At 43.7% G+C, this 26,502-nt stretch overlaps 1 protein-coding gene across 2 annotated transcripts in view; it reads left to right on the top strand.

Annotated features, from left to right (window-relative positions):
- SRD5A2 (steroid 5 alpha-reductase 2) overlaps positions 1–24,774 on the top strand; it is a 65,971-nt gene extending 41,197 nt beyond the window's left edge. Inside the window, exons 2-6 of one of the 2 annotated variants that reach the window (XR_010599797.1) lie at positions 2,563–2,726; positions 17,529–17,630; positions 21,196–21,401; positions 22,575–22,725; positions 23,754–24,774. Coding sequence is in view for 1 of the 2 variants with exons in the window: in XM_065589180.1 (XP_065445252.1) it covers positions 2,563–2,726; positions 17,529–17,630; positions 22,575–22,725; positions 23,754–23,820 (484 nt within the window). In the remaining variant the exon portion in view is untranslated. The remainder of the gene's footprint in view (positions 1–2,562; positions 2,727–17,528; positions 17,631–21,195; positions 21,402–22,574; positions 22,726–23,753) is intronic. The other variant, XM_065589180.1, reaches the window with a different exon arrangement.
- The last annotated feature ends 1,728 nt before the right edge of the window (positions 24,775–26,502 follow it).

Raw genomic sequence — 26,502 nt, 5'->3', positions numbered from 1 at the left:
AAAATGGAACACCGCATGGAGCTAGCCCCAGCCACTCAGCCAAGCCCCCTTCCCCACGCAGGGCTGGTGTCGCTGCTCACTTGAGCCCTGCCTGCCCCCCGCACAGGCTTCGCTGCTCACCCGAGCCCTGCCTGCCCTCCTGCATGGGGCTGGCATCGTCACTTCCCTCCCTGCCCCCCACATTTTCTTCCACACCCCACTTTTTTTTTTTTACAAAAGTGGGCATTTGTCCCATTTGCTCTTGCCAACTGATCAAGTTGGCAAGAGCAAACGGGACAAATGACCACTGTTGCCAAAAAAAAGTTAGGACGGCCAGGACAGGGCTTTAAAAAGGGATGTACGGTCACCCTATTATAGCCCATAAAATTGTAACAAGTGGTTTGTGAGTGTGTGGCTTATCAAAGTGAATTGGTTAGCAGTTCTCAGATTTCATTGCACCACGATCTCCTTCTGACAACAAAAATTACTACACAACCCTGAGAAGAGGGACTAAAGCCTGAGCCTAACCCCACTGCCCTAGGCAGGGGGGGCCAAAGCCTGAGGGCTTCAGCCCTGGATGTAGAGGGGGGAGGAAGGAGGGCAAACCCTGAGCCCTGCCACCCAGGGCTGAAGCCTTCGGTCTTTGGCTTCAGTCCCGGGTGGTGGGGTTCAGGCTTCAGTTTCAGCCAGGGCCTGAGCAAGTCTAATGCCAGCCCTGGCGACCTCATTAAAACGGGGTTGCGACCCATTATGGGGTCCTGACCCACAGTTTGAGAACCGCTTAACCTAATCCCGCAAGTAAAGGTTTAAAACAAATGGTAAAGTGGCATTAATCACCCCAACCCCTATATACAATGTATAGTTTAAAGAAAAAAATAAGCAAAGGGGTGAGGACACAAGTGAATACACAGAGAATAAACTTCCCTTTCACTGATGCAGAGTTTCTCTGTAATCCATAACAAGTAAATTCCGTAGTGAACAAATCAGTCTAAGGCATGAGTGAAAGGTTTTAATTACATGAATTTTACAAAAAAAAAAACAATCAGACTAGGAGTCTTTCCAGGGCTCTAAATATTATTTGTATCCTAGCATAAAGATTTCTCTCCACAAATAAATAATTCTGCACAAGAATTATGTCAAGGCATAGATACCACATTTTTAAGGTCGTCTTGAATCCCAGAACAAGGGTACTGTCACAACAATGATTGGAATAAAACTATTTCCTATGCAGATGTTTCTGTGGGTGTTTAAAAGAAAGCTTTCTGTTGTAGGTAGAAGAAGTGGCTTTGGGGCATTTTAGCAGTACTTTGATGTACTCTATGTATGTAGAGTATGCTTGGCTTTTGAGGAAGACCCTACAGATAGGGCTAGATCGGACCTCATAGGGTGGCATCCAGATGGGTAATAATGAGGACATAAAACTATCATAAGCTGATCCTTTCTAGTGGAAGAAGATAATACTGCTGTGGCAGGCTTCCATCAAGTGCTGCTGTTACAGTCTCCCACGTAATTTTTCATAGTTTGTGAGTACGTTTTTGGTCTTGGAAGAAATGTTTATGGTAGCTTTTTAGTTTTACAAGGTTCTGTGTAGATTAGAAAGTGCTGTGTGAACAATGGGAGAGTTTGTTCTCTGCCTTGGTTTCTGACTAGAGTCAACTCTTGAGGCAGAGTTGCTCCCTGCGGGTTGTTTAACCATCTGGTTTCAGGACTTTGTAAATTAAGCAAGTTATACGTAGAATATACCCAGATTCTGTGTCTCATTTTTCATCCACTGAGGCGCCAACTTGCAAGGCCCTGAAATTCTGCTACCACTTGGGAGAGAGGGGACACTGACACTGGTGTCAGAATGGGACACTAGTGTCAGACGTCAACAATGCTTAGCATTCATATAGTGCACTATAAACACCAATCAATTTTCACAACATTTCTATGAGGACGGATAGCAAGCGTGGTCTCCATTTTATAAAGAGGGAAACCAAGGCAGAGAGGTCAATTGACTTTCTCAAGCCCACAATGTGTGTAAATGAGGTGCTCCTAGCTCCCAGTCCTCTGCTCAGACAACTAGGGAATGTTCCATTTTCTAGATGAGTATACATTTCTGTAATGCTACCTGTTCTCATTGGTAATTATTTGTATTACTTATGCTAATGTAGTCTTACTTATTTTGATCATCCAGTACATTTAGTAAAGTTTGTTTCTCTACAATACAGAAGCTATTAGTAGACATGTCATGAGTAGTGTAAAGATGCTCACACTGTAACACGGTAATATCCCGTTAAATAGAGAGATCCATTGATTATATCACCGTATAATGTTTCTCTAAACAAAAGCTCACTGTTGAAATGATCATTGTATTGTCACTAATGTTTTTATGGTTAGGATTTGTAAACCTGTTATAAACTTCCTAAATAAAGACATAGTGAAAAAAAATAGTAAAATAATTATGTTAGCGTAGTGTCAGCCCACACAAGCTGAAAATGTTATATTATTTTTTTAAACCCAGCATTTTGCCAAGATCTATTTATGTATGTGTTTATATGTGGTGTTTACTTCTGGTTTGACTGTGTTTTTTATCTACCTTAGGACGTTTATTTATTCATTCTTCACGAGAGGCAGACCTTTCCCACTGCAGATACTTCTCTTTGGCATGCTATTCTGTATCTATAATGGTTTCCTTCAAGGGTACTACATGATTTACTGCGCTCAATACCCAAAAGATTGGTTCACTGACTTCAGATTTACATCAGGTAATTACAGACTACAGGATTTCCAGTATCTACTCTCCAAGCAGTTTGTAAGCATTTTGAATTGTGTTCTAAACCTTATTGCACCTGTGAGTCAAAGTCAGTGGTGATGGGAATCCGCACAACACCTGCCTGCTGGCATAGACGCTGACTCCGTGGGTATTCCGGGGCTGAAGCACCCACAGCAGCCCCCCTATTAGCTCCCCTAACCCCTCCAGTGTCTCCCATCCGCCAGCAGGCCCCGCAGATCAGTGCCTCTCCACGCTTCCTGCCTGCCACAATCAGCTGTTCTGCGGCATGCAGGCAGGAGGCTGGGGGGAGGGGGTGAAACTGGGTGGGAAGAGGCGGGGAGGGGTGGAGTGGGGTGGGAAGAGGAGGGGCATGGGTGGGGCCTGGGGGAAGGGGTGGAGTGTGGCGGGGCCTGGGGCGGAGCGGGAAGTCTAGCACCCCTCGGCACTTTGAAAAGTTGGTGCCGGTGCCTGCTGGCCCAGATGTAAAGACTAAAAAAAACCATTTTTACAATGAAAATAGAGGAGTTAAATGTAGTAGCTTTTTCCCAAGCAGCCACCTTTGATAACACCAGCTATTAAAGCACAGACTCAGATTATTAGCCTTGCTATAGCCTTCTTGGCACCACATTAGACCACTGCTTTGTTAAGGCCTGAGGAGTTGCAAATTCCAAATGAACTTCTCAAGCCTTGTCTACACTAGGGATTCCCCCTAATTCCAGCAGTCGATGGCCATTCACATTGGAGTTGCACTGCTGCAGACAAGATAAAGCCACAAGCTCCGCTGGTGCAAATTGTGACTTTCCTTGCCCATATGAGGGGCTTGCACTGATGCAGCTATACTGATGGCTGGTCACTGATGGATGAGGTCAGGGCAAATCCCCTATGTAAACAAGGCCTCAGCAACTAATCTCCTTCTCCACCTGAGGCACATGCAAAGACTAAAGAACAAATTTGGTCCTGGTGTAAGTAGGTTCAACTCCACTGACTTCAGTGATGTAATATGCAGGCTGAATTTGGCTCTGGAAATTCACTGAGAGTGAGTTATTGAGCAGGCGAAGCCAGTTGATGTTACTCATGTTGTGCTCAGCTCAGCTCAAGAGAAGATTTTTAAAAACGTGAATACAAGAAATGATGATAAATGGGGGGGAGGAGGGTTGGGCGAACCTTCTTTTGGGCTTTTTTTTTTTTGCCTTATGTAAAATGCCCTTACTTATAACTAGGGCCCTATATATTCTGCAACATGCTGGGGATCTGTGTTCTGCAGAAAGATCTCATGACTTACTATTTGAATTGCAGTAATGCCTGGAGGCTTCAACTGAGGTCAGAGTCCCATTGTGCTAGACCAGGGGTCGGCAACCTTTCAGAAGTGGTGTGCCGAGTTTTCATTTATTCACTCTAATTTAAGGTTTTGCGTGCCGGTAATACATGTTAATGTTTTTTAGAAGGTTTCTCTCTATAAGTCTATATTATATAACTAAAGTATTGTTGTATGTAAAGTAAACAAGGTTTTTAAAATGTTTAAGAAGCTTCATTTAAAATTAAATTAAAATGCAGGTCTTATCAGTTTAGTGCAGTGGTTCTTAACCTAGGGTGCATGCACCCCTTGGGGGTGCAAGATGCCCTTTCTCAGGGTGTGAGACATGCGAGATTTTTTTAGACGGTAAATCATAGAGAACACAAATTAAGCACAGGCACATAAGTACTTTGTTTCATCAGATTTATGTATTTATTAACATTATACATGTTTTAACAATTACTGTAATATACAAACAAAGTTTTTAAGTTTTCAAGTTTTTAAGCTAATTGTAGTGTAACTTTTTATAAGGGCTGCGGAGCACTGGGCCCAGGCCAGGAGCAGAGCCCTGGGCTGGCTGCCGGTACCCCAGGCCGGCAGGAGGGCTAAGCAGGGCCGGAGGCCCGGACCCTGGCTGGCAAGGGGCCGGCGGCCGTAACTCCAGACTGTCAGCGGGCTGAGCGGGGCCGGCGGACAGAACCCCAGACCGGCAGCAGGCTGAGCGGCTCAGCCCGTCCTCCAGCTCCTGCCAGCTGGGGTCCCGGCCACCATTCCGTTCATGCAGGCTGGCAGCGGGTTGAGCAGGGCCGGCGGCTGGGACCCCGGCTGGCAGCAGCATGCCAGTAAAAATCGGCTTGCGTGCCGCCTTTGGCACGCGTGCTGCAGGTTGCCAAACCCTGTGCTAGACACTCAGAACAAACCTAGCAAAAGTTTGCCCCTGCTTACAGTCTAAATAGACAAGACGGAGTGGGGAGGCCAGAGAGGTGAAAAGACTTGCCCAGGGTCACATCACAAGTCAGCAGCAGAGCCAGCATAGAGCGAGGTCGGGGTGAGTTATATACAGTTAGTATTACACTCCCCTTTCTTGCACCTCAGCTTAACCCCTTCCTAAAAGCAAGGCCAGAGTTCTGTCTTTTCTTTACACAGCGTAAAACCCCTGAATTTTGGTGTAACAGCTTCCAGTCACTTTCAGAAAAAGAAAGTACCACACAATTTGCCTGATAAACAAATATTTATATATAATGCAAACAAAGAAAAGCAGTGTAAAGAGTAGCTGAAGTATTCAATAACTTGTAAACAAAAAGCTATTGGCTAGTAAATCTATGTGTGTGTCCTTCCATACAGACTTTCACAAACTTGCTGCTGCTATTAAAAATGCAAGGCTTTAGCATAACACCTACACTCTACTTTCACACACACAAATAAACAGTCTTGTTTTCCTCCTGATCACCTTCAGAGATGATTTTCTCAGTCTATAGTGTGGTCCAAAAGGTAGCACGTGTCACCTGAATTTGTTGGACCTGGAATGAAGCTGCAGAGGCTCTCCATCCCCAAATCAAACAGATATGGTCAATGGATTCTTCTGGCTAGCAGTTCTCAGTACTCTGTTAATAGAGGATTGGCTCTCCTAAGCTTGTGCATCAGACAGGAAGATTGTGTTTATAGTCAAGATGTTAGAGGTGCTCATGACCCAGCCCTAACAACCAACGCTGACCTGCCAACTATAATGTATCTCACGCGACACTCATGCACTTAGCAACCCAGTACACTTTCCTGCAGGACCGCTTAGATGTGGCTTATTCAGCTGAGCAGCAGTAATGTCTGTAATTGTGTCCAGCAGCCAGTAGGAGATGCTGTAATACACAATCTGCCACATACTCTTCCGCCTGATGAATTACAGTGAGAGAAGCAGCAGTGAGAGGAGGAGCAGGCAGCAGACTCCAGGGAAAAGACACCAGTTCTGCTGCCAGGCTCCCCCAGCTTCTGACAGACAGATAGCACACTCTTGCCTCCAGCTAACTCTTCCAGATGCCAAGCCCTGCCAGACTCTCGGTTGTCCCCATCCCCCCCCCCTCCTAAAACACCCCCCCCTCAATTTTCCACCCAATTACCCTCAGGTACCTGTCAGCAATTCCAGACTCCCAGCGCTCATCCAGTATCTCCAAACACCTTTGAACACTCATTCACCACCTTCCCCCAGACTCCTAGCACTGCCCAGCACCCACCTCTACATCCCAGATGCCCTCCAGCACTTGCCCACCCATATACCTTCTGTGACCTATCCCAACTACAGCAGCCAAGTTCTGCACAGCCCCATATCCTGCCCCTGTCACTGCTCAGGGCAAGGTCTGTTGATCATAAGATGAATTTTATAATCATATGGAAATAATTTGCAAATCCTGGATCAGACCCAAGATCTATCTGGTCCAGTGATCTGTCTCTAATAGTGGCCAGTACTAAATGCTTTAGATGAAAGTGTAAGAACCCTGCAATAAGCAAATGAATGATTTGCTCCCCACATTAGGTCTCATCTTGATCTCTGATCATTAAGAGATTGGCTTAAGCCCTGAACATGAGGTTTAATATCAATTCCAATATTTAATTATTATTATTCATTATTATTATTATTATTTTTAACTGGATATTCTTAAGTATCAGATGGGTAGCCGTGTTAGTCTGGATCTGTAAAAGCAGCAAAGAGTCCTGTGGCACCTTATAGACTAACAGATGTATTGGAGCATGAGCTTTCGTGGGTGAATACCCACTTCGTCGGATGCATGTAATGGAAATTTCCAGAGGCAGGTATAAATATGCAAGCAAGAGTGAGTCAGGCTAGAGATAACAAGGTTAGTTCAATCAGGGGGAATGAGGCCCTCTTCTAGCAGTTGAGGTGTGAACACCAAGGGAGGAGAAACTACTTTTGTACTTGGCTAGCCATTCACAGTCTTTGTTTAATCCTGAGCTGATGGTGTCAAATTTGCAGATGAACTGAAGCTCAGCAGTTTCTCTTTGAAGTCTGGTCCTGAAGTTTTTTTGCTGCAAGATGGCTACCTTTACATCTGCTATTGTGTGTCCAGGGAGACTGAAGTGTTCTCCTACAGGTTTTTGTATATTGCCATTCTAATATCTGATTTGTGTCCATTTATCCTTATGGATATTCTTGTTATCCATATAAATGCCCAATCCCTTTGTAAATCTTGTTACATTATTGATCCCGTGGAACTCATTGCCACAGCCTAACTACACATTGTGTGAAAAAGTATTTACTTTAATCGATTTTGAATTTGTCATCTTTTAATTTAATTGAATGTCTCCTTGTCCTTGTGTTACGGGACAGAAAGAATAAAAAGCTCCTGATCTACCTTCGCTAAACCATTCATTATTTTATAGACTTCTATCATATGCCCTGTTATTCAATCCCAGTCTTAAATCTTTCTTGATATGAGAGTTTTTCCAGGCCCTTAATAATCTCGTTGCCCTTTTCTGGGCCCCTTCTAGTTCAGTGACAGCAATATATCCTTTTTGAGGTAGGGTGACCAGTTCTGCACACAGCATTCCAGATGAGGCCAAACCACTGGTTTATATGAAGGCATTATAATGTTCTCCATTATATTCACCATCCCATTCTTTATACATCTTAACATTTAGTTTGCTTGTTTGACCGTAGCTGCACATTGAGCAGAGGTCTTTCACTGAACTGTTGACGTTGATACCAAGTCCCTGTCCTGAGTTGATGGAGTTAATTTAGAACCCTTTATGGTGTATTAATAATTGATTTTTTCCCCTCCAACATGCATTATTTTGTATTTATCAGATCATCTGCCATCATGTTGCTCATTCACCTAGGTTATTCAGCTCTCTTTGAAATTTCTCACAGTACTCTCTCTGGTCCTGACTAACCTAAATAACTTTGTGTCATATGCAAATTTTGTTACCCCACTACCTGTCCTCCTTTTCCAATCACTAACAGATGTATTAAACAATACAGGACTTGGTACAGAACCATGAGTCACATCACTGTTAAATTTTAGTCATGATGAAAAATGCCCATTTAATACTACTCTTTGATTTGTTTCCTAGCTAGTATTTGATCCATTATAATGCTTGCCTCTTATCCCATAACCTGGCTTCTTTAGTAGTCTCTTCTCTCTTGTCAAAACCCTTTGGAAGCCTAACGACATTGTCGGGGAGTTCTCTTTTATCTGCTGTTTCAGTGAGGCATTCAAAAAATACTAAGAGTTTAGTGAGTCACGATTTTCCTTTGTAGAAACCATGCTAATTAGACCCTATCATATGATCTCCAAGTGTGCTATTATTCTGTTTTTAATTATCATTTCAACCAATTTGCCAGGTGCAGATGTAATGCTACTGGTCTATAATTCCCCTTATCATCCCTAGAGCCTTTTAAAAATATAGGCACAACGTTTGCTACAGTCCAGTCCTCTGGACAGTGACTGTTTTTAATGAATGCTTTTTGTTAGCATTTCATATTTGAGCTCCTTCAGAACTTTTGGGTGTATACCATATGGGTTTGGTGACCTATTGCTTTTTTAATTTTCAATTTGCTTCAGCACCTCCTCTTCTGATATCTAACTCTCTAGCAACATCTCATATTTATTACCAGAAAAGAGCAGATCTGGGGTAGGAATCTCCCCAATGGTTTCACCAGTGAAGACTGATGCAAATAAATCATTTAGCTTATCAGCAATATCCTTTTCAACCTTAACTTCTCCCTTTAACCTCTGGTGCTGCACTGATTTTTTTCACAGGGTTCGTACTACTGATGTATATGAAGACTCTCATTATTTGTTTGTTTTCACACCTTCAGCTATTTGCTCTTCAAAATCTATTTTGAATGCCTGCTTTAATCTATGCCTCTGTTTATTGGCTTCATTGGGACAGATTTTCAAATGTTGAAGGATTCCTGTTTGGGCTTGAATAGCTTCTCGAACCATGCCATTTGGTTAATACATTGCCTTCCTGGTTCCCTTTTTGTTTAGCTGTACATGTGTCTTCTGAGACCTTCCCCCCCCAGTAGCACACATGCCACCTCTAAGGATTTTACTTCTTTACTTTTAACTTTAGGGTATTAGTTCAGAATTTGCATAAAATGACACGCTTGAATAAACTCTGGCAGCTATGTGGATATACCACCCTGGGTCATCTTCAGCAAAGGGTTCTGAATAACTCCTATATTTATAGAATTTTCACCTTGAGCTCTGATTGGCTCTGCTCTCAGGCTGAAGATGTGTAGGATATACAGAACAATTTGCCCATAATGGAAACTTTGTTTATGGCTTCAATAAACTTTTATTGAGCAATCTCAGTAATTACAATACCCTTCTGGATGTTACTTGGCACTTCCAGCTGAGTCCCTAATTCCATTCACTGCACAGAGACTTCAAACAAATCCATTCTGCCTTCCTGTTGCTCCTTCTCTTCTTTTTGGACTTAAACGGCTACAGTGTTGTGACAGGGGGGTACCAGTCAATATCTGCCCCCTGCCAAAAATCCTGTTGCCTTGGTGCACCCCGCCCTAGAGAAGTGGCACTTTAACAAGAGAATGGCAGCAAGTTTGGGATCTCTGTAGTTGTCTAGAAAGGCCTCCCTGGGGCAGCGGCTGGTGGAACCAGTGAGATTTGGTCCGCTAGTGGCTAAAAGGACTGAAACAGGCAGCAGCCGATCAGGACCCAGCCGGCCAAATAAAAAGGGATGGTTGTTTCTATCAAATCAAATGGCAGTTCCTGGGAGAAGCCAGGGTAGGGAGGGAGGATGGAAGGAAGGATCAATTGAACTTCCCTCTATCATAACCCAAGAGGCCAGGCCAGGTCAGGGCCTATTGTTGACCATACTTTGCAGTAAGGTCACGGAGAGACCTTATTATTGAAATTAGATGAGCTGACTCAGGGCCGGCTCCAGGTACCAGCCCAGCAAGTAGGTGCTTGGGGCGGCCAACGGAGAGAGGCGGCATGTCTGGCTCTTCGGCTGCAATTCAGCGGCGGGTCCCTCAGTCCCTCTCGGAGGGAAGGACCTGCTGCCAAATTGCTGCCGAAGAATGAAGCGGCGTGGTAGAGCTGCCACCGATCGTGATTGCAGCTTTATTTATTTATTTTTTTCCCGCCGCTTGGGGCGGCAAAAACCCTGGAGCCGGCTCTGAGCTGACTTCATGAGACACTACCTGACTCAGGCGACAAGTATATAGCATGGTTATGTTAGAAGAATACTGAGGTCTCCTGAGTCCTACGCCAGTGTTGTATTTACTGCCTGTCACATGCACTATTGGATTTTGTAGCAGCCCACAGTGCATGGGAAAACATTCAAATCTAAACATTTGAATTGAATTAATACTGTTATTCATTGTGAACTCAATGTGCTGAGTGATTCCTGTGAGGTGCCAAATGCCCTCAACCCATTGCAATTGGAATCAGGTCCAAAATTAACAACATGGCCAATGATTAATTCAATACAAACATTAATGAATATTTCCTCAGTATTTGAATTGGCTGTAACAATGCTTGCTCCTGATGCATGCACAAGATGGGGCTCTGCCGCAGAATGTCAGCAGTGGCACATAGCAGCGGTTGAGCAGGGTTTGATGAGTCAAAACAGGAGTATCTGCTGCTAGGGGAGGTTGGGATTTTAGCCATTTTGCGCTGGCTGCTGAGGGATCTGTCTTCCCCCGCTCCCTTCTGTTCGATAAGAAGGGTGTGAGGGCTCAATCTATTCACTTCACTCTAGGCTGCTGGGAGCAAGAGGAGAATTCACTCCCCTTCTCATGACTGGTGGGAGGGGGCTGCCCCACCCCTCTCCACAATGTCTGGAAAGGGCCCAGAGAGCTTTGGGCAGTTTTTTCTGTCTCCTGACTTGTGGACACAGAGAATTAGAAGATCTGGTCACTCCTGTTCACCCTAATCTGCTCGGGCACTGAGAAGGGGGAAAAGGCTAGGGTCACCTAGAAGCAAAAAGAGTCGGTCTGAGGGTCTGCTTAGGGACATAGACAAGGACATGACTAGGAAGTGAGGTGCAAGCTACTTCCTGGTTTGAAGGAAATATCACAAAACCAGGTGCTCTTATGATATTTCTGACCCCATCTGAAGTGGAGCCAGATATTATTCTCTGGGGGGTTGGTTCTGCACTGGGACGAAAATAATAGTGACTAGTTTGGATCAGGGTCCTTGAATGTGACCTCTCCTTCATCCCAGTTCCCACCACCCTATTCCTCCTCCCTCCCCCAAAAGGCATCTGTGGTAGAGAAGTAGGGGGAGGGAACTACTTTTGAGGTTCTGGCTTTGACTCATTTCTGTTAATTATTAGAGCTGGTCATCCCTTCTCCAGACCCACCTCTGCCACAATGCCTATGAGACATTCACCAAGGTGCATTGGCAAGGCTGAAGGGCAGGTGGAGAAAGGAAGTATTATTTATATACGTAATTGCTACATTTGTTGTATAAAAGCAAATTGACATGGACACAAATAGTGACTATGTTGATTGTATCCCTCCACTCTTCCACCTGCTTCTGGGGATAATTAGTTGTCTTATTGTGTAAGCTCATCAGGATAGGGAGCTTGTGCTATACAAACCTCTGTTTATACAGCCCCTAGCACGATGGAACTCAAACCAAAATATAAATATTTAATAATGAAAGACGGGAATTTTCTAAAGCTACAATTATCAGTTTATAATGTTATCACCATACATTTGTTAGGAAAAGCTAAATGCACATTTACTCTAATGAAACTGTCACATACTACTGCATTAATAATAAACGCTTTAAAAATGTAATATATGTGTTGATATAAGAGCAGCTAATGGATGTGGAAGAGCTGATAAGCTTTATTGTATCAACTCTTCTTATACTTCTTGGGTCTCATTCTGCTCTCTACCCCAGTAAAACTTCATTGGTCTTACTTCTGGTTTACACAGGTGGGAGAGGGGAATTTGGCCCAAAATACCAAAAAAGTTATCATATTGCATAACATTGAGTTAAACTGACAGATCCAGGGAATTCAAAGTTAAGAATATTGGACCTTAAAATCATCTGTAGCATAAATTTGATAATCAGTAGAGTTACATCAGGGTTGAATTTGGCCTTCCATTCTTAAGTTGCACTATTTTTCCTCCCAGCGTATTTCTTGCTTCCCCCAGTATTCATGAACGGAGTTGTTAAATATTAGTCACAATAACGGCAACTGTAAAATTAGCATTAAAATGTTAGAGAGACAATGTGGGTATGACATTCCAGGATGCAATCCAGACTAGTGAGGGGCTGTGTCACCTCTGCCCTGAAACCCTGGGGTAACTCACAATGCTTTGCTGCTGTAGCTCCCAACCTGGGCTCCTCACAAACAGCCAGACATCATGCAGGTCACTGCCTGAGTCTCTCTCTATGCATAGCCACAGCCTGGTCCAGCAGCTCGGACCCCAGCAGCCTGTTAGCAAACACCAGCTACTCTCTGGCTTCTAGCAGCCTTGGTTACTACTTGCAGGGTGACTCCGATACACTCCCAGTCATGGACTTCCCTCAAAAAACATGTGTTCTGCACTGTCCAGCCCTCTGCTGGATAATCCAGATATATTAGGTCAGTTACCCCTTTAAAGGGATCAATATACAACAGTCTGCTACCTTAAATGGAGTTACCCAAACAATTCACAAGACTGGATCAGTTTTAATTAAAGAATGAAACAAGTTCATTTACCTGCAAAGCGGTAGATTTTAAGTGTGTACAAGTATAACGCTTTCAAGTCAGAAATAATCTTAAGAAGAATAAAGATAAAACACGTTCTAGTACTAAACTTAACACACTAGACTTGGATCAAGCTGAAGTCTCTTAACACATGTTTAAAGTAACATTGCTGACCAAACTCTCAGGCCAGTATTTGCTCCCAAAATCAATGGCTGTTTCTTTTGTCTTAGGTGAAAAAGAAAGAGATGGATAGGGAGAGAGAACTTGGGCTGTTTTTGCCCCTCACTTTTATTGTTCAGTCACCCTTTGAAATGAATTTTCCTGAGGGTTACCCCTAGATAAAGTTCATTCCCACTGGAAGGTTGAAGTCAAGGAGTCTGGGGGTGAAAGAGGTTCCTCGCAGTCAGTGGTAGTATGTACATAGCCTCAAGCAGATCTGTTTGTTTCTGCCCCACTTCGTTGCCAAAGAATTACTGCTTGATAGGTAATAGCCCATCAGCTTTGATGACACTTGGCTAGAGGTGTGAGCTTGTCCTTTGTCTTTGAGAAACAGGTTTACCCACTCCCTAGACTTGTCTGGTAAACACACTTCAGTCATGATTTCAGCTTATGTTCATAACTTGATATATAATTTTACTACACACATTTCATCATGATATTATTGACCAGTGAAATATTAGTTTCCAAATGATGCCTCACAAGGCATATTTTGTACAAAGATTATTACAATAGTGTGTAGGATCTGAATATGGGGTGCATTCCATAACAGTGGGTGAAGTAATAGCTTTTATTGGACCAACATCTGTTGGTGAAAGAGACAAGATTTTGAGCTACCTGAAGAAGAGCTCTGTGTTGCTCAAAAGCTTGTTTCTCTCACCAACAAAAGTTGGTCCAATAAAAGATATTACCTTATTCACCTTGTCCCTCTAATATCCAGGGACCAACATGTCTCTAAAAACACTGCAATTAATCCTGATTTTCCTTTCACTTGCCCTAATTTCACACTGGTCCAACTCCACTGATTTCTCTAGACTTACTCTCAATTTACCCTGATGTGAGAAGAGTCAGGCCCAACAAGTATACTGCTGACTGAATTAACATAGAGAGATAAGGTGGGTGAGGTAGTATCTTTGATTGGACCAACTTCTGTTGGTGAGAGAGACAAGCTTTTGAGCTTACACAGAGCTCTTCTTCAGGTCTTGTGTAAGATCAAAAGCTTGTCTTTGTCACAAATGGAAGTTGATCCAATACAAGATATTAATCACCCACCTTGTCTCTCTAGCATCCTGGACCAACACAGCTACAACAACACTGCATACAACAATGAATTAATCATAGTCAGTTTGAAATCTATGAGATACATTCTGTTTTCAGACATGTGTAACTTGAAAATTGGCAGCCAGGAATGGAAGCTTTGAGCACCCTGATTTGGTTTCTTCCAGATTACCGAGGTTAACAATCTTCCGATTCATTCTACGTTCCAGACTGAGGCTTAGGGTTAGCGTATAGTCCATGTGTTTTAGCACATACCCTACTGACCCATCCATGGACACTATGCCTTCAACCTTGTTCAGATTTCTTCTGCTCCTGGAACACATCATCAATACTAGCAGCTGTGCTGAGGTTACATTATGATCCCATAACTAACACAAAATAATGCTGTTTTGTCATAATTCATTTATATGTATTGGGTCCGGTGGTAGAAATCATTTAATTTGGTAGCTTTCTCATTAGGATACCAAAAAGCATAAATTTTGAATTGACAGCATGGCTCCAGTTCAGGCCAGGTGTAAAAGGGTGAAGTCAATGGAAAGATAAATTTGCCCTAATGAATACACTTAGGATATTAGAGTAGTTATAATAGAAAATCTAAGGGATAAAGAGAGCTGGCAATTTCTCAATGAGACAGTATTAAATGCACAACTGCCAACTATTCCAATGTGATGTAAAGATAGTAAGAGGCCAATATGGTTCCATCAGGAGCTTTTAAAGCTGAAAATCAAAAAGGAATCCTACAAAAAGTGGAACCAGGGTCAAATTGACAAGGAGCACTATGAAAGAAGAGCACGAGCATGTAGGGACAAAATCAGAAAGTGTAACGCAGGGGTTCTCAAACTGGGGGTCGGGACCCCTCAGGGGGTCGCGAGGTTATTACATCGGGGGGTCACGAGCTGTCAGCCTCCACCCCAAACTCCACTTTGCCTCCAGCATTTATAATGGTGTTAAATATATTAAAAAGTGGTTTTAATTTATAAGGGGAGGTCACACTCAGAGGCTTGCTATGTGAAAGGGGTCACCAGTTCAAAAGTTTGAGAACCACTAGTCTAAGGTACAAAATGAATTATACCTAGCAAGAGGCATAAAAGGCAATAAGAGATTCTTTAAATACACCAAAAGCAAGAGAAAGATGAAGGAAAGTGTAGATCCTCTACTTAGTGAGGAAGGAAAGTTAATGACTGATGTCATCCAGAAAATTGGGGTGCTTAATACCTATTTTGCTTCAGTCTTCACTAAGAAGCTAAATGGTGACCAGATACTCAACACAGTATTAACAAGGGGGAAGGGAATGCAAACCAAAATAGGAAAAGAAAAGGTTAAAGAATATTCAGATAAGCTAGATGTGTTCAAGTCATAGAGTTTAAGGCCAAAAGGGACAACCAGATCATCTAGTCTGACTTCCACTATACCATGGGCCACCAACCTCACCCAGGACCCCCACACTAAGCACAACAACTGAAATTAGACCAAAGTATTACAGTCCACAGGAGACTGGACTGTTATATGCCACATGCAGAGAATAGGAGGGATCAAGGTGCACCAGGGCCTGAGGCAATCACAGGAAAATGACTAAGTGAGATATACTCAGATAAGCTTGGCAAGTGACCCACACCCACATGCTTCAGAGGAAGGTGAAACCCCCCCACGGTCCCCGCCAATCTGACCTGGGGGGAAATTCCTTTCCAATCCCACTTATGGCAATCAAGGTATCTGCACCATAAGCTTCCTGAAACTTTGTGAGCAGCATCTAATGGGGCCACTCACCTCTGTAGGGCCTGATGAAATTCACCCTGGGTTACTTAAGGAACTATCCGAAGCAATCTCAGAACCTTTAGCAATTATCTTTGAGAACTCATGGAGGAGGGCAAGGTCCAGAGGACTGGAGCAGGGCAAACATAGTACCTGTTTTAAAAAAGGGAACAAAGAGAACCTAGGGAATTCTGGACTAGTCATTCTAACTCGGATACCTGGAAAGATACTGAAACAAATTGTTAAACAATCAATTTGTATGCACCTAGAGGATAATAGGGTTATAAATAATAGTCAGTATGGATTTGTCAAGAATAAATCATGCCAAACTAACCTAATTTCATTCTTTGACATTGTTACTGGCCTAGTGGATAAGGGGAAGATGTGATATACCTTGATTTTAGTAAGGCTTTTGACACAGTTCCATATGACATTCTCACAAGCAAATTAGGGAAGTGTGGTCTAGATGAAATTACTGCATATTGGATACACAAATGGTTGAAAAACCATATGTAAAGAGTAGTTATCAATAATTCACTGTCAAATTGGGAGGACATATCTAGTGGGGTCCCACAGGGGTCAGTCCTGGGTCCAGTATTATTCAATATTTTCATTAGTGACTTTGATAATGGAGTGGAGAGTGTGCTTATAAAATTTGCAGATGAGATCAAGCTAAAAGGGGTTGTAAGCACTTGGAGGACAAGATTAGAATTCAAAATGACCTTGACAAATTGGAGAAATTGGTCTGAAATCGACAAGATGAATTTCAACAAAGATAAGTGCAAAGTAGTGCACTTAGGAAGGAAAACTCAAATGCACAACTACAAAATGGGGAATAACTGGGTAGGCAGTAGAAGAGAATCTGGGGGTGTAGAGGAGCACAAATTGGATATGATGCAGCTGTGAAAAAGGCTAATATCATTCTGGGGTATATTAACAGGAATGTCCTATGTAAGCATGGGAGGTAATTGTCTTGCTCTACTTGGCACTGGTGAGACCTCAGTTAGAGTACTCTTTAGGAAAGATGTGGGTAAATTGCAGAGTCCAGCAGAGAGCACAAAAATGATAAAAGGTTTAGATAACCTATTAAGGAAAGTTTAGAAACTGGGCATGTTTAATCTTCAGAAAAGAAAACTGAGGGGGCACTTGATAACAGACTTCAAATATGTTAAAGGTTGTTTTAAAGAGGACAGCGATCAATTGTTCTCCACATCAACTGAAGGTAGGACAAGAAGTAATGGACTTAATCTGCAGTAAGGGAGATTTAGATTAGATAGTAGGAAAACTTTCTAAGGGTATTTAAGCCCAGGAATAGTCTTCCAAGAGAGGTTGTGGAATGGTCATCATTGAAGGATTTTAAAAAAGGTTGGACAAACACCTGGCAGGAATGGTCTAGGTCTACTTAGTGTGATGAATGTTCTGAGCCTGATGAGTCATCTGAAGTAATTTCCTGCAAATAGGCTCCAGCCAATCCACAAGCAAGGGTCTAACCAAGTAACCCCAAAGCAGATATATAGACTACTAATGAAAACACTCTGCTCAATGTCACTATCTTGTCAGGGTTACTTCCAGCGGCATAGTGGTTCTGACAGACTGCTCCTACTCCAGCATGTTCCTGCTCCAAACAAGGCTGGTTGCCCAGCTGACCTGACACTTGGTCCAGCCTCAGTATAGAGGGCTGGACTTGATGACCCCCTGACGTCCCTTCCAGCCGTACATTTCTATGATTCTATAATTAGCCAAACCAGGAGCTATCACACCAATCAATATCTCATTTTCATTCTGTAGGTGTTCTGTTGTTTTTGATTGGCATGGGAATCAATATTCACAGTGACATCCTGCTACGCCAGCTCAGGAAACCTGGAGACCATACTTACAAGATTCCACAAGGTACATTCTCCTTATGCCCCTCACCCCAAAAGAGTAGCACAATTGGATAAATAGTGGGGGGGAGGGGCCTAGCAAAAGTAAAATATACATCAAAACACAAAGCTCTTAAAATTATTTGGAGCCATTAGTTTCATGTGGATACTTGGCTCAGATGTTCCCCTCTACAGCATGAATTAATTGCAGAGGCATGGTAATCATACATCTTCGGCCTGAATTTTGCAGATGACAGGGAGAGAGTTCAGCAGGCCACTCCTACCCTCTGAGCTCTGAAGAACACTTTCTATGTAAACTTTGCACAGCTTGGGTTTTTGGGGGATGCCCCGCTGCGGGATAGGAAGTGTCGTAGGCTATACCTCTCTAGCACCCCCTTAAGGGGAGGGCAGGTGCAGCTCCTGTCTTGGAGTTCAGGTCATCTCCCCCCTGGCAGGGGAGTTAAAGTAGTACAAACAAAAACTCAGTCTGCTTCCTCAGCCCATAAAAAGCAGAGTCCTAGGCCTTCAAGAAGCCAAAGAGAAAAGTACCAGCCCTCCTTCTTTCTGAGAGGGCCTGAGCAGCCAGGACTTTCAAGCCTGGGTCAGTAACCTCTGCTTCCGGGGGCCAGGAGTTCTGAGGTGCAGTCCTGCTCCTTCAGAGTGCTGCCCTGCATTGAGCAGGGATCCTCCATATTAAGAACTTGCCAATTTCCAGGCTTGACAAGTCTCATGAGGTGCACTGTGTCCAGAGGATCTGCCCCAGCACATACCCTTCCCCCTTAAGATGGAGATCAGAATCCCATCATCCAAGCCTGAATCCCCCACTTCCCACAAAAGAAGTCTACATTGCTGTGTTTCTTTCCTGCATGATGTTGTACTCTAAAAATATTGGGTTGGAGAGACAAATAGAATAGCATATACTCCTGGGGGAATTCTGCACTACAGTGTGCGTGCAGAATTCATGTCCCTCTGCAGAATTTCTATGCTCCCCTGCAGAAAATGATGGGAAAGCAACGAGAAGCCCCCTGGTGGTGGGTGCGGGGTTGGGGGTGCCCATGGGTGTAGTGCCACTGTCCCCCACCATTTCAGCAAGTGGAGATCTGTCCAGCTGAATGAGGATGCTGCTTGGCTCCGCTGACTCTGGAGCTGGACGCTGCCTCCTGGGCACTAGTGCTGGTCACGCTCCCCTTCTGTGTGCTAGAGCCATCTTGTTTTCTGTACAACAATGAGTGCCTATGGTGCTAACGACAATCTCCCAGTTATCTCTCCTGTCTGCAACCTGAATGGCGGTCACATGGATCTTGAACCAGGTGCCAGGACTAGGTCAGAGGTCACAGTCTCCAGTTTTCCTACCTTGTGAATAATTTGCCAAAAATATGGCCAGTCCTGACCAGTAATGACAGGGTAGTGCCAATGTTGAGGAAGTAGCTACCAGGAGGGCATCCATATGCTGACCAACAGTTAACTATAGTCATCTGCTGGGGAAGGCCTTCACATCTCCATGAATGCACTGGAGGAAGATTATCTCACTTGCAATCCCTTCTACCGCAGCCAGGGGAGACTGGACCAAGGTGTGGCTATATCTGGAGTCCAACAGACCATGCACTTTTGTCCCATTAATCAATCCAAGTACACCTCTACCTCGATATAACGCTGTCCTCAGGAGCCAAAAAATCTTACCGCGTTATAGGTGAAACCACGTTATAACGAACTTGCTTTGATCCACTGGAGTGCGCAGCCCTGCCCCCCCGGAGCGCTGCTTTACCAAGTTATATCAGAATTCGTGTTATATCGTGTCGTGTTATATCAGGGTAGAGGTGTACTGTTATTTTGGCAGGCTCTTTCTTCCTTGCTCTGCTTTCTGTTGTTCACATCTGGGCATACTCGCACTCCATCATGGGGCATTCTCTTCAGATGTGTCCCAGTTGCCTACATGAGAAAAAGATCACCATGTTGTGGTCTGAGCCCATCTTCTTGTTCAGCAATGACCCTGCTTGTTGTAGGGGTCTGGCATCTAAGTCTGTAGTAACCCCCACTCATTAGCAGGGCTGTGGATCAACTGTCCTGGTTAGATTTTTGTCCGGGCTCTTCCTGGCCTGTTGCTGTGACTCACTGAGAGACTGAAGACAAGGTTATTTGTCCCTGATCAGCATGGGGTGCCTTCACCTGACCAGGCTTCACATCAGGCTGGGTCAGCTTCTAAGCCCTAGGTTGTGCCCTTCCATCTGTCTCTGGAGGTTCCATAGCAGCCAAAAATTTTCCATCAATTAAATTAATGGAGATATCCTATCTCCTAGAACTGGAAGGGACCTTGAATCCAGCCCCCTGCCTTCACTAGCAGGACCAAGTACTAATTTTGCCCCAGATCCCTAAGTGGCCCCCTCAAGGATTGAACTCACACCCCTGGATTAGCAGGCCAATGCTCAAACCACTGAGCTATCCCTCCCCACCATTGTTAATGACGTTGGCTGATGCCTCAGTACCCACTCCCATACCTGAGTGAGGCATATTTGTATGAACTCCTCTACAAGTATTAACTTGGCAACTTGAGCTCCAGTTCTCTCCTCCAACTGTAACCACTACCAGCAATGGTCCTTCAGTTTTTGGGCCACCACCTGTGGCTGGACTCCTTGGGGACACGTTTGCATACAGAAGTGGTGGAGAAGCACCTCTTTGCTGATATAGAGAAAGTCCAGCATGGCAGACTTAATCACTGTGTAATCCCAAGCCAGAGCCGTCCCTTAGGTATGGCGAATCGGAGCGACCGCCCCAGGCCCGCGCTTTGAGAGGCCCCGCAGGAGGTGGGCAGGGAGGCAGGTGGGTGAGTGGGGTGAGAAGGCAAACGGGGAGGCGAGCAGCAGGTGGGCAGGCAGGCGGGGGGGCGGAGCGAGGAGGAGCCTACCTACGAGAACCTCCCCCTCCCCCCAGCACCTCCTGCCCACCGGCGGACCCCGCTGATCAGTGCCTCCCCCTCCCTCTCAGTGCCTACTGCGGATCAGATGTTTCACTGAGTCAGGAGGTGGTGGCGGGGACGGGAGAGAAGCAAGGGTGCAGCACACTCAGGGGAGGGGGCGGAACTGGGGGGGAAAGGGGCAGGGGCAGGAAGAGGCGGGGCAGGGGTAGGAAGTAGCAGGGCGGGGGTAGGGCTTTGGGGGAAGGGGTGGAGTGGGGGCAGGGCCTGGGCAGAGCTGGGGGGAGCACCCCCTGGCATATTAGAAACTCGGCGCCTATGTCCCAGGCCCTGCACCCCCCTAGGAACGGCCCTGTCCTAAGCAGCCACAGGGTCAAGCCCTCAGCAGGCTGTGTCAGTCAGATAGGGGATGAGCACAAGGGCCAAGTGCTCTGGAGGCCTGCATCTGGACCTGCTCAAAAGTGGTCAAGAAAACCTCAGGGTCATATTTTAAAACACAAATCAGACAAAGAATTCAGATTTAAGTCATAATTCTAACATTATAATAAGGTTTTACATTAAATGTTACTTTAGTGTAAATCTTTTAAAACACGAATCAGGCCCCATCTTAGTCAGCTTCACTGGCCGCTGGATCCCTGGCTGCCCTGGTCCCCTGTTGCACCACAAGTAACTGTTGTACCAGGTTTTGTTGCAGGTCTTTCTGCTGGGTCGCCATCTCGAACAGCAGCTGCTGTTGTTGGGTTGTCTGGAGCTGTTGTTGAGTGGCCCATTGCAACAGTTGCTGCTGAAACTCCCGTTGCTGGGTTGACTGCTGTGGCTGGCTCCCTGTCAGTCAGCCACTTGCACCATTGCTCTGGATCTATGCTACTTGGGTTCTTCGTCTCTCAGGTGCATAGGATTCAAATCTCCCTCTAATTTACCCTTACGTCAGGGTTGGGACATAAGCATTCTCTACTGCTATACCTCTCTCACTACACCCACGCCTTCAGGAAAACAAAGATTAAAAAAGAAGATAGAAGAAGTATTGACACTCCTCCTTTCTGAGAGGCCCTCTGTAGCCTAGACTCTCAAGCTGTATTCTTGGTCAGCAGCCCGCTGCTTCCAAGGCTCAGGGAAACTCTGAGTTGCAGTCCTGCTCTTTCAGAGTGCCATGCTGCACTGAGCAGCAATCAAGCCTCACAGGGGTGCTGGGTGAATGCTGAGTGTGCCCAGACGAGTGCTTTAACTCCTTTCTGACTGGCATGTGGAAATGACCCATCACAGGGCAAAAGAGCTGAGGACTTCTTCTATGTCATGCTCCCCTGTCTAAGGCATGTTCCCCTGATGAATCTATGGCCTGTTGTGTAAAAATTGCCCCGACCAATATTCTGGATCTATGTTTTGCCATTGCCAAACCTGCTCACCAACCCCCTTCCTGCTCCATCTTCTGTCCCCTTTGGAGAGAAGTGATTTGGGAGTGTCATGTCCTTGAGAGAGAAGTGCTCTGAGCTCAAGATGGGGATCTAGGATCTTTCTGGTTCCAGTTCTGATCTTGACTCTGACTCCTATTGGCTTGTTGCCTCTGGTAACCTCTTTCTGCCTCAGTTACTAATTTACCCTAACATGGGTTTGGTGAGTAGCAAAGGACTCTAGCTCCAAAATATAGATCCAGAATTTGAGCTCCCTGAAGTTCATAGATTCATAGATTTTTAAGGCCAAAAGGGACCATTCAATCATTTAGATTGACCATCTGCATAACACAGGCCCTATTTCACCAAGTGTGATCTGTGAAATAGGTTCAGGCCTGTCTCTAGCTGTGAGAATTGATGTTTGTAAAGTGGTTTGAAGTCTGTGGACTTATTTCTCCTCTAACTTGTGCCAGTTTTACTTTAGTATAATTCTACTGGCTTCAATGGAATTATTCATTGATTTACATGAGTTCAGTGGGAGGAAAATCAAGCTTTCTAAATGTTAAAAGTGTGACTTACAGTCTCCACCCTGCAAAGTTTTGTTGTTGACTTGAAATGAGAGTAATTAGTTTTCACTCTTCTTATATGCACTTGTGACTTTTTTTGAATGCAGGGGGACTGTTCACATATGTATCTGGAGCTAATTTCTTTGGTGAGATAGTGGAATGGTTTGGCTATGCCATAGCAACCTGGTCCATACCAGCCTTTGCATTTGCACTTTTTACACTGTGCTTCATTGGGCCACGTGCTTATCACCATCACAGGTATCAAAACCAAGATTGCTTCATGCTCACCTACACTTGCATAATCCCAGGGATGGGGGTGGAATTCAGGATAAAGTTGAAATGTCAGTACTGTGTATTGAAGCAGAAATGCCTCATTATTCAATGTAAAGAACATTTAATGTGGGGACATCAGGAAAAAGCATGATGTGGTGGTGTTTAGCAAGTGGAGTTTTCAGTTGATTCCCTCATTACATTTTCTAGAGCCTCCATTTTTAAAAGTGACATGGTTTTGGGTACATTGATTTTTGGGGGCCCAACTTGAAGCACCTTAATAGGACCTGATTTTTAGAAAGTATTGACCATCCATCCTCTGAAAATCAGACCCCATGAATGTGAATTATATAGTCAACACTGAAATGGAAGAAAGTGTTCCATCAGCAAAGGTAACAGCCTCTATTGCTGAGCATTCCTACAAACCTCTAGAGCTTCCATGAGGCAGTAGTCAAGGAAAGTGCTTTAGTCCAGGCCAGGAGCAGTTCTTGGCTACCATTAGTGATCCATACCTGGACATTTTGGGGTGAAATAAAGACAGCAGGAAACTGTAACTCCAAAAAAGTCAAAGGGGCTGACTGCCATTTACATTAAACCCCTTTACACAGCTCTGGCAATGTAAAGGGTCTTAAAGTGACTGTAAGCTACATTACATCTCCACCCATGTTAAAGGCCCCTTTTGACTGCCACAGCAGTGTTGTGAATCAGATCCTAGCAATTTACTTTGGATTTACACTGGTGTGAATAAGAGTGGGATTTTGCCCTTAGAGATACAAAAGATACTGCAAGAATTCAGATTTCAGTCATAACTTTAACATTATATTACATTTTGATATTTAATGTTACTTTTGTGTAAATCTTTTAAAATGTCTCTTTTATGCAGTTACTGAAATTGGTTACAAAGTGAGGCATTTGGGGGGGGGGATTGCAGGATGGAGGAAGATTAAGCTTTGTTAAAGCAATAAGTGAAGTTTTCTGGCATACATGCAGTTTCACTCTCATTTATTGTCTTTCAGATACTATCTCAGGATGTTTACAGACTATCCAAAATCAAGGAAAGCCCTGATTCCTTTCATTTTTTAAAGTCTGAAAATGAGGACTCCTTTGTTTTTTAGGGGGGGTTTACATAGTCTAATTGTAAACTGAGGTTTCACTGTAAAAAACGTGTGTAAAATAATATTGTTGGTTTAAATGATCAATAATGTAATTCCAAACTAACACTCTTGTGTTTAACTACAGTAGGTACCACAGATAACTTTACTTGGAGACACTGAGGTAGCTGAATGTGCAAAGGGAGCCCTGCCAAACAATGGGCATGATTGTCAATGGAGTTACACCAATGTAAAACTGATGTAACCCTATTGATGTCAATGGAGTTACATTGGTTTAACACTGGTGTATGAGAGTAGAAAATCAGGCACGATATCTGTGTTACCTCTTTGAACAATAACTTTTCTACTGCTAGACTACTACTATTTCACCATCAGGGATCATTCTGTTGTTCATTAAAGCATTCACAGCTACCTCAGGATTTTTGTCTTGCAAATCCAGATTCTCTTCAGACATGTAAAAGCTGTCCACCCTCTATTGCTATTCTTACAAAGACCGGAGGTGCTAAAAGTAGGACAAAAATAAAAACCACATAACACATCTTCTAGTGAATGAAGACGTTCTCTGATGCCTGTACTTAATTTTGTCCGAGGAGAACATTGTCAGATATTCTCCATCTTCTGAACTGACACAGGAACATTGCTGAATTTCCACAGAAGCCCAATGTGTCTCCTGCTACCTTCAGAAGGTAGTAAGGATTTTTTCCTAAGGTTTCACCAATTCCAATAGGAACACAGTTCCCAAAAAAACCTAATATTGTTAGTTACTTATTAGAGCATAATATAGATCACAGTAATTATCCCAGTCGATGGGGAAGACAAAGGTCAGACTCCCACAAACTAAACACATTATGTGCCTCTGAAAATTGCCTTTGGATTGATTGTATGCAATTTTATATACAGTACAATAAAGTTTATGTAAAACAGTGAGCTGTCTCAGTCTGTAACTGTTTTTTATAGGAATAGTGTTGGGGGTGCCACACACAATTTCCTGTTTGCTCTCAGTTTCTTTTCCATGGCAGTCTCCCATTGTTTTGATATTATTATTTATTATGTTTACTATGATAATGCACAGGGCCAACTGAGAATGAGCACCCATTGTGCTAGGCACTATACAAACATATGAGAGACAGTCCCAGTCCCAAAGAGCTTACAATCTAAATAGACAAAATAGACAGAAGGTTGGGGGGGGGGAGGGGAATGGGATAGCTACAACACACAAGCAGAGTGATCAGTGCAGTGATGACAAATGTCATATAAGTGCCACAAATTTATTTTTCCTTTTGTTAAATTATTTCAGTGGGGTTATTTAGGAGGTGATTTGCTAGCTGAACTAGACTCACTATTGGTGTTATCCAGTATAATGTTTTGTGAATGACAAAGAAATTAGACATGTTTCAGAGTAGCAGCCGTGTTAGTCTGTATCAGCAAAAAGAACAGGAGTACTTGTGGTACCTTAGAGACTAACAAATTTATTTGAGCATAAGCTTTCATGGGCTACAGCCCACTTCTTCGGATGCATAGAATGGAACATACAGTAAAAAGATATTTATACATACAGAAAACATGAAAAGGTGGAAGTACCCATACCAACTGTAAGAGGCTAATTAATTAAGAGAAGCTATTAATAGCAAGGGAGAAAAACTTTTGAAGTGATAATCAAGATGGCCCATTTCAGACAGTTGACATGAAGGTGTGAGGATACTTTAACATGGGGAAATAGATTCAATTAGTGTAATGACCGAGCCATTCCCAGTCTCTGTTCAAACCTAAGTTAATGGTATCTAGTTTGCATATTAATTCAAGTTCAGCAGCTTCTCGTTGGAGTCTGTTTTTGAAGATTTTCTGTTGCAAAATTGCCACCTTAATGTCTGTCACTGAGTGATTAGAGAGGTTGAAGTGTTCTCCTACTGGTTTTTGAGTGTTATGATTCCTGATGTCAGATTTGTGTCCATTTATTCTTTTGTGAAGCCCTTGAGGAATTCTACCATGATTTCAACAATTTCCATCCCACCATCAACCTCAGCCTAGACCAGTCCACCCAAGCGGTCCATTTCCTAGACACTACTATGCTAATAAGCGATGGTCACATAAACACTACCCTATACCGGAAACCTACCGACTGCTATACTTACCTACATGCCTCCAGCTTCCATCCAGGACACACCACACGATCCATTGTCTACAGCCAAGCTCTAAGATACAACTGCATTTGTTCCAATCCCTCAGACAGAGACAAACACCTACAAGATCTCTATCAAGCATTCTTAAAACTACAATACCCACCTGCCGAAGTGAAAAAACAGATTGACAGAGCCAGAAGAGTACCCAGAAGTCACCTACTACAGGACAGGCCCAACAAAGAAAATAACAGAACGCCACCATCACACAAATCTGAAAGCTTATGCTCAGAGAAATTAGAGATAGAAAAGGCCTATTAGCTCATCTAAACTACCCTTTTCTGCCAGTGCAGGATTATTCCCTTGAGTATGTTTTCTCTGAATCTGTCTAGTCAGCTTAAAATGTCTCAGAGCTTCCACGGGGAGACTATTACATGATCTTAGATACCATCAATAGAGATTTCTTTTCATCCCAGCATGATAGTAAGCCTAAATTTTACATGTTTTTAGTTTCATTGCATTTTGTCACCTTAGTT

Source organism: Chrysemys picta, chromosome 3 (genome assembly GCF_011386835.1).
Source record: "Chrysemys picta bellii isolate R12L10 chromosome 3, ASM1138683v2, whole genome shotgun sequence".
Classification (NCBI taxonomy): domain Eukaryota; kingdom Metazoa; phylum Chordata; order Testudines; family Emydidae; genus Chrysemys; species Chrysemys picta.
The sequence above is the reverse complement of the archived record's forward strand: the minus strand, read 5'-3'. Positions and strand labels throughout refer to the sequence as shown.